Source organism: Hippopotamus amphibius, chromosome 12 (assembly GCF_030028045.1).
Source record: "Hippopotamus amphibius kiboko isolate mHipAmp2 chromosome 12, mHipAmp2.hap2, whole genome shotgun sequence".
NCBI lineage: Eukaryota > Metazoa > Chordata > Mammalia > Artiodactyla > Hippopotamidae > Hippopotamus > Hippopotamus amphibius.
This window is the reverse complement of record NC_080197.1, coordinates 18,719,719-18,732,349: the sequence shown is the minus strand read 5'-3', so window position 1 is coordinate 18,732,349 and position 12,631 is coordinate 18,719,719. Positions and strand designations below refer to the sequence as shown.

At 48.4% G+C, this 12,631-nt stretch overlaps 1 protein-coding gene across 1 annotated transcript in view; it reads right to left on the bottom strand.

The window, feature by feature from the left end:
• PTPRT (protein tyrosine phosphatase receptor type T) overlaps positions 1-12,631 on the bottom strand; it is a 1,046,874-nt gene that overhangs the window by 40,525 nt on the left and 993,718 nt on the right. The window contains exons 20-22 of the mRNA XM_057701613.1: positions 12,300-12,376; positions 3,199-3,235; positions 1,754-1,851 (exon numbers count right to left, since the gene is read on the bottom strand). Coding sequence (XP_057557596.1) covers positions 1,754-1,851; positions 3,199-3,235; positions 12,300-12,376 — 212 coding nt within the window. The remainder of the gene's footprint in view (positions 1-1,753; positions 1,852-3,198; positions 3,236-12,299; positions 12,377-12,631) is intronic.

Here is a 12,631-nt window from a genome sequence, read left to right as displayed (position 1 = left end):
CAGAAGTACAGGGAGGCTAAGAAAATCGCCCAAGGTCAACTGTCAGTAAGGGATGGCGCCAGGAGGCAAGGCCAGGCCACCTGAATCATTACCAGGAACATCGCCGCGCACAATGGTTGTGAGATGAAGGGAGGTAAAGCACAACCAGTGTCTGGCACAGAGCTTGGCTCCTAGCATGAGTTTCACGAAGACGTTGTTCTCCTGTCCTCTCTCCTGATCAAAATTAGATTCACAATTGAGGGAATCTGCCTCCGATGGGGGATATGTTATTGAACAGCCTGGAATGTGCCTCTGAATTCTTAAATCCTGGGCTGGACGTTTTGTCCACAGTGGCTGCTCCCTGGGCCTGAGTCTCTGGGGCACAGTCTTGAGTAGAGGGACCATGGCCACTAGAATGAGTCAGGAGTCAGACGTGGTGGCCAGGTGCCTTCAGGGCAGTCATTCCACCCCTTTGGGTCTGTTTCCTCATCTGTAAAACTGGGGAATGGACCAAGTGAGAGTGGGCTCAAGGACAAAGTCTCCTCTGGCCCTAAATTCCTATTAGGCCACAAGATGTCCAAATTATGGACACTGCTGAATTATGACTGACAGCCCAGATTCTCCCCCTTCCCATTATCTTGGAGGCCAGGACTCTTTATTTTAATGCATTATCTGGTTCTTGCCCAAACCACAACTTACCTGCCCACTCTTTAGTGAGCGCATGTGATACGTAGAGAGGCCCTCTTGATTCTAGTGTCTGTGCATCCTGCCTTTACACCCAGCAGCCCACCACCCACATGCCACAGTTTACCAGGTAGGTGAAAGCAAAGCTGGGAAGAGCAGTCCCGTTTCTAAGCCCTGGGAGTCGCTAAGGACCACACAGGAGAGAGTCGAGACAGAGCAGAATGAGAGACCAAGGTCTGAACCCTGAAGAATATCAAGGTTTCGAGGAACAGAGGGTCAGATGCTGCTGGGAGGTTGAGGACGATGAGAAGAGAGAAATGGCTGTGGGATTTGTCAACGTGAAGGATGCTGGGGATACTGGCACGTTACTGTGGGTGGGATGGAGGGAGCAGCTATGATGCAGGGGGTGGAAGAGAACGGGGGTGAAGAAGCAGAGCCTGGGTGTGAGTCTTCAGAGGTTGGCAGAAAAGCAGGGACAAGAGAAGCGGTTTTGTTTGCCTGCTTTATACGTTTAAGGGAAAAGGTACTCAGGATGTCTGTATGCTGAGGGAAATAATCTAGCAATGCGAAAGAGAATTACTTTCCAAGTGAGAGGGGGAGAATGAGAAATTCTTGAGCAGAATCAATCTGTGATTCAAGGCACTAGGATTGCCTTTGAAAGGGCAAGAGTCACTTCTTCTATCATATTAGACTGCGCCGTAAGAAACAGCCGATATTCTACCCCTTGGGGTCAACAAAAACAGCCATGTCTTATGGTTCAGCCTGGTAATAGAGGGGAAGGATGAGAAGATGGTTGTAGATACAAGTAGAATGCAGCTTTGCAGTGTGAAGATGAAAGTTCACGTCTGATGGCTGTAATTTCCTCAAAGTCTATGAGATGACGTCATCAGCAGAGAGTGAGGGTGGAGAGAGGGGTGAGGGGGGTTTGAAGGGAAAAGACATTCCTCGAGCGTGAACAGGAGGGACGATTTCTCCCTCGTAGGGTGCCGTGAGGGTCAAATGTGGAACGGGAGGCACTTGGAACGAGAGATGCTGGGGAGTGGAACAGCAGCCAGCATCCCCTCTCCAGGGACCCGCGGGAAGGGCTTACCCTGCCCACTTCCACGAGGTTTGTGACCATGACGATGCTGGCCGAGTTCTCCTGCCAGATCATTCTCCAAAAGTCCTTCACGGTCTCCTGCATGGGACCTGCCAACAGAGAAGGTGACAGGGTCAGAGACTGCAACTGCAAGGAAGCAGACAAGACGCTTGTCCCTCCCGGCTGGTCAGTGAAAGCCCCAGATGGGTGAGCAAGAGTGAGGGCCGCGATTCCCGTCGGGACACCCAAGCAGCAGAGACCGGGGCCTGAGGCGTGTGTGGGCAGAGCTTGCGCGGGAAAGGCCACGCTCCAGCTGGCAGGCTCTGCAGTGTCCCTGGAAATGCCCGCAGCTTCTCCTCTTCATCGTCCTCCTGCTCAGACCCTTTGCACCAGCCCCACTTTCCCACCGACCTATCACCTTGCATTAGGGGTTAAACACAGCTTAAGGGCGTTTTCAAAAATTGGGCTCCAGAACCTCAGTGAGAGACGGGAAGGAAATTGGGGTGGGGGTGGGGTGGGAGGGCAGAGCAGTTGCCAGGAGTCAGATGCTGAGAACACAAACAAGACACCCGATTTTGAGCTTGACAAATGCATTCGACTGGAGCCCGGACAGAAAGGAGGAAAAGAATAGACAAGACATGGGAGATAGGATCTGAGAGTCCAAAGTAATTTCCTTGGAAATATCTCTTTCAATGTCCTGGTCCTTCATCATTTTTAAAATTACAAAGGCTATAAGTGTATCTGATACAAAACGTTGAATGCCATTTTTCTGTATAAATATATATGTGTATATGTATGTATTTGCTATAATAAGCATTATATCTATTATAAGTATTTTCCAATCCCCTTAAAAATTCTTACCATGAAATTTTTCATAGCTGCATAATTTTCCATAACATGGAAGTATCACACTTGAACCAATCTACCAACTGTTGGGCATTTAAGATTTTTCACTTTTTTTCCCAGTAGATAACACTGTGAAGGGTATCTTTATATATGTCACTGTCCACATATATGATTATCCAGAGGATTTCCTCCCAGAACAGTCTGAGAGGTATAGTCATTTTAAGTCCCCCAATAACATCCCGGTAAGCTGCTTTCTAGGAGCGCCTGCTGCCCCTCTCTCCTGGCTGCACACCCATCGAGGAGATAAGGCACCAACAGCTCCAGCTCCGGATGCTGGATATTGATGGCACGAGCCTGAGGCCGATGCTTCTGGTCCAGGGCCCATCTCTCTTGACCATTTCCCAGTGACACCTCCTTCATCTCTCCCTCATGTCCCTCCCCCCCATAGCTGAACGTGTCACCTCCTTCCTTCCCAAACAAACAAATGAACACTCTCGAGACCTCTGGAGGCTCTCCAGCCCTGCTCTTATGTGACTTCTTGGCTGGTAGAAGCCCAATCCTCTCCTCCAGTGTAAGGCAAGGGTTCTTTAGAGGAAAAGGAGGGCACTTACCTTGAGTAGCGATGTAGTGCCGAGGTCGATGGTACCCCTGGATAATAAGAGAAAAGCACAGTGAAGCTTTCCAAGAGCATGATACTAATAATTATCCTTTCCAAGGCTTGATTTCCTCATAAACAAAATGAGACTAGCATTAGACATTTCCCAGAGAAGTGGCAATGATTAAATAACACACGCAAAATGCTCAGTCCATCACTAAACGTTAGCTATTATTATGGTTCTTTGTGAGGGGCCCGTATAGGCTTGTCTTGGAGCCGTGGACTGGGAGCAAACATCAGATGGGTATCAGGTATGGCTGTACACCCAGAAAGAGGCAGAGAAGGACTGCTCAGGTTTCTGTAGGACGTCAACCACCACCAACTCTTTCCTGAGCCATGATTATATGCAGGACACTGTGCCAGGGCCCGCAGGGAAGTGAGAGAAGAAAACAGTCACCCTTGTCTGGCTCCTTGCATTAGTAACAATTGGAAAAAGATGCCCCACTCCCTCTCTGTGTGACTTGGCTGGGCTTGGAACTGAAGTCCCTTTCATCGGGGAGGACCCCAGGTAGGTGTGACCTAGAGACTAATAAAACCACTTTCAGATTCACAGATCAGTTTCTGATTTCCCTGTACGTTTCTGAGTCTTCAATAGGCCCTGCAGGGCTCTGATGTGGGGTCACGCTGGTGCCCCGTAATCCTAATGGTTGGAGAAAAGTTGAGGACGACCTTCTCTTTTGTCTGGGCATGGCCTACATGGAAGGTGCCGTTTCTTGTTACAGAGAGGAAGTATATCACCTTGGGTGGAAGTTCAAGTTTTGGAGACAGAGATGCATTTAGTACATAACATTGAACATAATTAGTATTTATTGAATGGCTAAATGAGTAAATAAATGAATGAGTGGATAAATTTAAAAAATATAGTTGCCAGTTATGGAGAGGTAGAGAGGTTGGTGGAAAGTCCTGAAATTTCACTTTCTTTTATAGTTAACGATCTCAGGAGAAAACAAACCCTAAAGTCTGATGAACACTTATTTTTTGTCATAAACGTTGCTGATGAGTCTTCCTGTTCTGTCGAGGCAAATAAGCTGCCTCAGATCCTCTTCCTCAGGAAATCAATCAGAATAGTCCTCTGAATGGCTCATGGAGAAATAGACATGGTATCTCAGAAGTTCTGGATCCACTTTCTGATTCAAAGATTTCTTTCTGAGTCCCCTGTGCATCTCTGTACCTCAGTCTGCTACTTGCTCCATAAATATTTAGTAGGTACTTTGTAATTACCTGACCTACTCTAGTAATGCCTGGGTTGACCGCCAGTACCAACCCAAGGCCAGTGTCATGGCTAGAACTGTTGGATTAACCATCAGGAATCCATAGTTCCACCTAAATTCTTTGAGTGGTCCTATCTTCTTAGTAAGGTTGTCAGCTTCTTGAGGACAAACACTGCCTCCTAAGTTTTAAAAAATTTCCCATGGAGCCTAGCACAGTGTGAAACTCGGAGCAAATGGCCAATAAACAAGCTGTGGAGAGACCAACTAGAAAGGCAGCATATAATAATTAGAGAAATGCACATCAGAACTACAATGAGGTACCACCTCACGCCACTCAGAATGGCCATCATTAAAAAGTGCATAAATCACAAATGCTGGAGAGGGTGTAGAGAAAAGGAAACTGTCCTACAATGTTGGTGGGAATGTAAATTGGTGCAGCCAGTATGGAAAACAGTATGGAGGTTCCTCAAAAAACTAAAAATAGAGTTGCCATATGATCCAGCAACCCCACTCCTGGGCAAATATCCAGACGAAACTATAATTCAAAGAGAAACATGTACCCCTCTGCTCATAGCAGCACTGTTCACAATAGCCAAGACATGGAAACAACCTAAATGTCCATTGACAGAGGAATGGATAAAGAAGATATGGTACATATACACAATGGAATACTACTCAGCCATAAAAAGAATGAAATAATGCCATTTACAGCAACATAGGTGGACCTAGAGATTATCCTACTAAGTGAAGTACGTCAGAAAGAGACAGACAAATATTATATGATATCACTTATATATGGAACCTAAAATATGACACAATTGAACATATCTATGAAACAGAAACAGATTCACATACATAAAGAACAGACTTGTGGTTGCCAAGGATGGGGTGGGAGAGAGATGGACTTGGAGTTTGGGATTAGCAGCTGCAAACTATTATATGCAGAATGGATAAACAATAAGGTCCTACTGTATAGCACAGGGAACTATATTCAATATCCTGCGATACTGAATAATGGAAAAGAATATGGAAAAGAAAGTATATATATGTATAACTGAATCACTGTGCTGTTCAGCAGAAATTAACACAGCATTGTAAACCAACTATACTTCAATAAAATAAAATAAAAAAAGAGAAAGAAAGCTTAGCATGGTAGTTTTGTGCATGGACTCAGGACTTAACTGCCTGGGTATGAATCCTGGCTCTGTCCCTTACAGGCTGTGTGGTCTGGGGCAGGTTACTTAACCTCCTTGTGCCTCAATTAATTTTTGCTGTTAAATGAGGATAACAGTATTCATATTATAGCCTTGCTGTTAGGATTAAGTGAGTTAATATGTGACAGTTACTATGTACCGGGCCCTAGTCTAGACTTTAACATATATGTCTTTGCTGTTATTATTATTTTATTGTGTGTATCTGGAAAGCATTTATTGAGTGACTACCATGATTAAAAGTCTATTCTGGCCATGAGGGAGATCCTGAGATGGGATGCCCTTCCCTCCCCTCTGCTCACCTGCTCTGCCTACAAATGCAGTAACTAGCCCTTCTCTGAGCCACGAGAGGTAGGAAGGAAGATGAGAGGCACAAAGAGCTCTCTGTTCCTTTGAGTCAAGATGGACAGTGCTTCCCGGGCTCACAGGAAGAACAGACTCCGAGAGTTTTCCTGAGTGGGCTTGGGAATAGAAATTAATACCCTAAACTGTGGAAAGATGCAGTCTCTCAGGTCCATTCTCTTCTGTCATCCCCATCATCATCCTTCTTACAGCCCTTGTCCTCCCTAATCTGGGCCAAGGCACTAGCCTCATGCTGGCCTCCCTGCCTCCGGTCTGGTCCCATAGCCCATCTGCTTCCTGCCAGAGTGAACTCCCCAGTGCACATCTGATTATGTTATTTCCCCACTCATAAGCCTGCAGTGGCTCCCCACTGCCTGTACAACAACGTCCAAAGGTCTTAGCTTGGCGCTAATCACCTCTCTCCATCCTCATCTCCAGCCTCATTTCCAGTTGTCCCTCTCCGGGGCCATGTACCCTATGCCCCAGCTTCCCACACTGTACTTCAAAGGAGCCCTCTTTCCTCTTGAGCAGTTCTGCAGGGCTTGGTAGATGCCCAATTAACACCCTTATAATATATGTTGAATTTTTTAAAATACTTTCTCCTTTTGGGCCATGGGACAGGCCACTCAGAGCTGGGTGCAGTTTTCAGCAGAGGCTGGTTGGTGGCATACATGCATGAATACATCTTTGAGGTGAGGTTGGGGCACTCCCTTAATGCCCTGATTGGCAGACAAAAGGCAAAGGACAAAATGCATGGGATTTGGAAGATTCTAACATACTTCAACGTCAATGGAATGAAATTCTGAGCAAGAAATTCACACTTCAATGGTGGGATTAGATGAGTTGGGTTCACTATTTTGCTCATTCGTTTGCTTACTGAGTCCTTCAATGTTCAATCAACAGGTATTACTTGAGCATCTATTACTCTGTACAAGGCACTGGAAATACAAAAGTGGACCTGATGGATGTGGGCTCAGATTCTGAACAGTTTGTATACATCAACAAACTGGGATGAGGGCCACCAAGGGGAAGCTGTGGGGCTCTGGGGAGCTCCGATGGGGAGTGGACTCAGCCAAGGAGCCCACAGACGTGTTCTCTGAGGTCACCGCAGCTGAACTGGCCTCTTGAGCCTAGTTTGGGCATCTCGACATCCCTGTTATTCCCATTTCATTCCATCCTCAATATTCTCAGTTTTCCTACCCTCCTCCCCATGGCTCCCTGGCTGTCTGGCTCTTCTTCAGAAGCATCCATCATGTTTCCATCAACAGGTCTTAGCACCGGCCCTTCCCCGTGCCTGCTGTGTCTGTCCCAACGTAACCAGATGGTCTGCTCCCCCTTCCTTCCAGGCTTCTGCTGGGACAGCAGTCACCTCCACAGACAGCCCTTCCCTCCGCTCCACACCACCCCCCCTTCTTCTTCTTCTTCTTCTTTTTTTTTTTTTTTTTTTTGCTTTCTCTAGTTTACTTTTCTTCAGGGCACTTACCACCAAAGTCTTTGTTTATTTATATGCTTATCATCTGTTTTCCCAGTTGAACGAGAGCTCCAGCAGCGCAGGGCTGTAACCGGTTTGCTCATGGCTGTGTCCCCAGCATGGAGAAGTCTGCCTAGGCTGTCAGCCTTGATAAATGCATATGGAATGAACGTGTGCATTGCTGCCTGCCTGTCCACACGTGGCATCAGAGTCAAGAGACCCTCTCTGGCCTCCAGGAACCCACAGAGCCCCCAAGAGAAAACATTCTAACCACCAGACTCTTAAGCAATGGAGATGAAAGGAAACGTACTGCTCAAATGGGACTCCTCTAGGGATCTGCCAAGAGCTGGTCCTGAAAACTTCCTAACCTTAAAAGAACTTTGAGTTCATTTAGGTCCCACCTACACAGTACGCACATCGACTGCAAACCGGTACTGGGCCTGCCTCCATCTGTCTGTGAGCAATGGGAAAGAGGTTTGCATCCAAAACGCATTTATCTCACTCTGCACTCATGCATCTGTTACTTACTGGGGACCCAGATACGATATTTATTTCCAGACTGGTAATTTATAACGGATTCAAGTGGCCAATACATTCTCGGGTGTGCAAACAAACCTGCCAGCGGGATGGTTCAGACGGCAGCAGAACCACAGCCTCTGGAGGCCGAGACAGGGCTGGCCCCATCCAGCTCATTATCCAAATGGAGTCGTTTTAATGGATAATTGTGGATAAATGATGCTAGCGTGGGCAGTTAGCCCTCTGGAGTGCCGGGAGGATTTTGGCTGGCTGGAAACCAGGGCCAAGAGGTGAGCCCTGGACAGCTCCCTAGGGTGTGTCCTGCCGGGAATCCCCATAGAGACGCTGGGAACTTTGACTTTGCTGGAGCGTATAGTGGGGCACAATGGATGTGACTCCTCTCCCCTCCACCCCGTACTGCTAATAACACTGTGCTAGAAGGTGCTTGTGCTTGGTGTCTCCTCTGTCCCTCCGTTGACTCTCTATTCCCTGCCACGCTCTGCTCGTGCCCTGGGGGGCTGACCTGTGTGGACTACATCGGGGGCTTCCATGCCCTCCGGCTGCTAGTTGGGTCTGGTCAATGCCGAGCAGAAGTGGGAGCTCAGAGGCCATGGGGAGGCTGGGGTGTGTGTTCTTTCAGGTCTCTCCCTGCCAGGTCACCATGGCTTGGCCTTGACTCTCCATCAAAGGCTACAGCTCCTATCCGGCAGCCCCCTCCTTACAGCTACCCTCTGCTCTGGGCCTGGAGCTCCCCGCTGGTTCCCGCCTGGGGATATTGAACTCCCACTCCTTTGCTCCTCCCTTTAGTTTCCCTTAATCCTGTTTCTACTCTTATTAACTTCCCCGGGGGTGACCCTCAGTTTCCCGATGGGACCCTGACAGATAGATGCCTCCCATCAGTTGTCACATCCTTGGGGTTTGGCATTTTCCCATTTTACAGATATCAGAAAGGGTAAACCATTTACCTAAGATCATAAAGCTAGCAGAAAGGCCTGAATTCCATGGGGCCCACAAGGACTGAATTCGTGTCATGATTTTAGTCTTGTGAGCCCTTGACTAACCACGGGGACCCAGCACAGAGTCCAGTATCACTTACTACGACAGCATCTAGCAGAGGCTGTTTGGCCTGTCTGCACAATCTACTTCCTAGAGAGAGAAGGAGAAGGTAGGCAGAGAACTGGATTCCAGCTGTGTGACCCTGAGCAAGGTCCTTAACCTCCACCCCTGGTCTCTTATCCTGAGAGACCTGCAGAATGCACTGTGATGATACAAACCTGGTGGAAATGCGTGTGGTTATTAGTATTGATGCTGCAGAGATTCACCTGCAATTTCCTCTGCTGCCTATACGATACCAAAGTGCATCCTGGCTCTGACGGCAGTCAGGTCCTCACTCAACTTTGGACTGTCTATCCAGGGAAGTGGAGAGACAGTCCAAAGTGCCGGAGATGAGCACTCAGGCAATGTACGCCAGAGATGGCAACCTGGGCCAGCAGACCCTTCGTGGGCGTGGCCGTCAGGGCTGCCACCTCCACTCAGCCATAGCCAAGGTCAAGGAGAAATGGAAGGAACCAACTCAGTCTGGCTCAGCACGTGCCAAACGAGGCCCCACTCTGCGCTGCATGCAAGGTAGTGTCTGGGGGTGGGTGAAGAGGGGCAGGAGGAAGAGCCCTGGCCTGGGACTCATTCAGGTCTGGTTTCTAGCCGATTCTGCCACTGACCAGATGCCCATGCCCAAGCTTTGCAACCTCCTTAAACCTCAGCTTCCCTATCTGGAAAATGGGGGGTGGTTAGCTACCCTGCAGGACTCTTGGGAGGTCTCCATAAACAGATTCATTTAAAGCCACCCCTCCCAGGGCTCAAGAGTGACTCATTTAGAGCCATGGGCTGTTGTCACTGCATGACTGTCCTTATTAAAGCCAGCAGGGCATGGTGGGGGAGGCACTGCTGACTCAGACTCCTGCTGCCCCCTCCTTCACATCCTGGAGACGTTTCATAACCTTGAGAGCTCCAGTTCACTCATCTAGAAATGGGTAGCAATGGCATTTACTTTGTGAGTTGTGGTACTTAGTTAAGGCGATGTTGGTACACTAGAGCTGATCAGTAATTCTTAGACTACCATCGGTCCTACTTGCCTGGCTGACTCTCACCCATTGGCTAAGGCAGCACCGTGTCACCTCCTCCAGGAAGGCTTCACTGACCACCTCACTCCCACCTTGAGGCTTTGATGTTCCTTTATGTTCCCACAGTCCCTGCTTGTCGAGGGTCTGTTTTCTTATCTGATTTCCTCACCAGACTTGACTCTCTTTTAAGGTCTGTGTTTCTGGCACACTGGGGAGGATTTGCTGTGTCTGAGAAATGAATACTAGGTGCACGAGGGAAAAGCTGAAGGCGTGATGGGTGAATGCTGAGTGCTTTCTCCAGACTGGAGACAGGCTGCTCAGAACTGGCCGTCTCCTTGTGAACTTTCCTGAAAGGGCCCTGGTGACAGAGACAGACTGTGTCTATCTTGACCTCTACCGAAGTTCCAGACTCAGTTCCTGACCACACATAGGCCCTTTGTTAGCCAGAGTCCAGGCAGGGAACTAGGAACCACTCCAGGTATTTCAGACAGAGGGAATTCAGTACAGGGAGTTGGTAATACAGGTGATGGAGGAGCTGAGATGCAAAACAAGGAATGGTGGGGCCCCCCAGAGATCAGCAATAACAAGAGGCTGTGATCACCTCTAGAAGGAGTAGATAGTGGGAGACAGAGAAGCTGCCAGAGCCCAGGAGAGGGGGCCACCTTGTCAAGGCTGAACCACTCTGGTGGTCCTGCTTGAGGGAAGCTGGAGCCACTGATGGGATGCAACCACTGCTGGAGCTGCCATCCCAGGAACCAAGAGAGGCGGAGAAATACGATGGCCTCTCCCTTCCCATCACCTTCCAGTCTCCCATCGCACCTTCCTTAAAGGGGACAGCTTGCTCTCTTCCCTGCACCACACAGACACACACACACAGACACACACACACACACCCCCAGCAATGCAAATTAGAACAGGGAAGGACAAGGAATAGATCTGAGGGCAAACAGGCAAATGCCTAACACAAGGCTCAATATACAGTTGTTGAATCAATGAATCCTCTGGCTCAGCCTAGATTCTGTGGAATTCAAAAGCATGCCACAGTGCCTTATAGCTTGTCTATAAAAACACCTGGGCGTCAGAGGCACCAAGGTGGATCTCTGAGCCTTTCGACAAGGTTCTTGGGCTCCTAGCTGAGGTCCTGAGAAGCCTGGCTTGCATCGGTCATGCTGGGATGTCTCTCTGGACCCAGCGACTGTGCTTCCCTTTTACAAACTCTCTCATTTCCATGCACACCCATCTTGGCTCCTGTTGTGTTTACTTCCTTCCTCTGTATTCTCTGGAGCACTGAAGCACATCCTTTCCTAACTGGGGGTAATCCCAGACCCTCCTCCCTCTCATCTATCTTACCCTGAGTGATAGAGAAATCATCCCGAAGCTCAGCTCTGAACTGGTCACCTCCTTGATCAAAAACTTTCCACATAGCTTTCTCTTGCCTACACAATAGAGTCTGACTTCCTACGTTTGATCACAAACCATCAGTGATCTAGCTCCAACCTTATTTTCCACTCTTCCCACCATACAGTCTCTGCTCCCCTTAAACTGAGCTGCTACATACCCTCTGCTACATCTCGGCTTGTGCTGTTCTTTGGCCAGAGGCCCACCTTCCCCCTTTTTGATTTTAAATTCTACCTGCGCTTGAAGCTTTCGTCCACATCACGCTTCGCATTCCTGGTGGAAGAGTGACCTTCCCCCCGCCACCTCTGAATCCCTGTAGCATTTTATCTGAACTTATAACACTCACCCCTTTCTAGTTTGCCCTGGAATTGCTGATGTGCACAGCTTATCTTCCTGCTAAGGATTTAGAGGGTAGAGACCATGGCATTTTTAGCTTTATGTCTCCCATAGCATCCAACATACAGTAGGCACTCTGAAATTGTTGCATAAATGACTGTACCTTCAAATGAATGAATGAGTGGGCAAATGGACACACACACAAAAGAATTAATGGGTGAGTGAATGAGACTGGCAGTCCTGGGGTGCCACAGAGCAGGCTACTCCAGCCAGCCTGAAAATGGATGCAGCTTTAGATGGATAATCAACTTGGGTTACACTAGTTACAGGGGGAGCCAGACCCTCTGGACCTGCTCTAGGAGGGCCACTACCTAGGGGAGAACACAGATCTTGAGCCTGCTGCCCACAGCCAAGCCCAGAACCTGGCTGCCCAGCCCCGTGGGGAGTCTCACATCAATGTAGTTGGCGTTGATGTAGTCGGAGTGTGGGTCTCCATCCAGCACCAGCAGCCTCACTCGAGAATGGTCATCTGCAGAGAGACAGAGAGAGAGAGCAAAAAACAAGGGGGTGGGTGATAAGAGGGCTTTGGGCGAGGAGCCAGCTCTGCCCTGCCTTATTTATTTATTTATTTTTGGATGTGGACCATTTTTAAAGTCTTTATTGAATTTGTTACAATATTGCTTCTGTTTCATGTTTTGGTTTTTCTGGCTGCTAGGCATGTGGGATGTTGACCAGAGATCGAACCCGCATCCCCTGCACTGGAAGGTAAAGTCTTAACCACTGG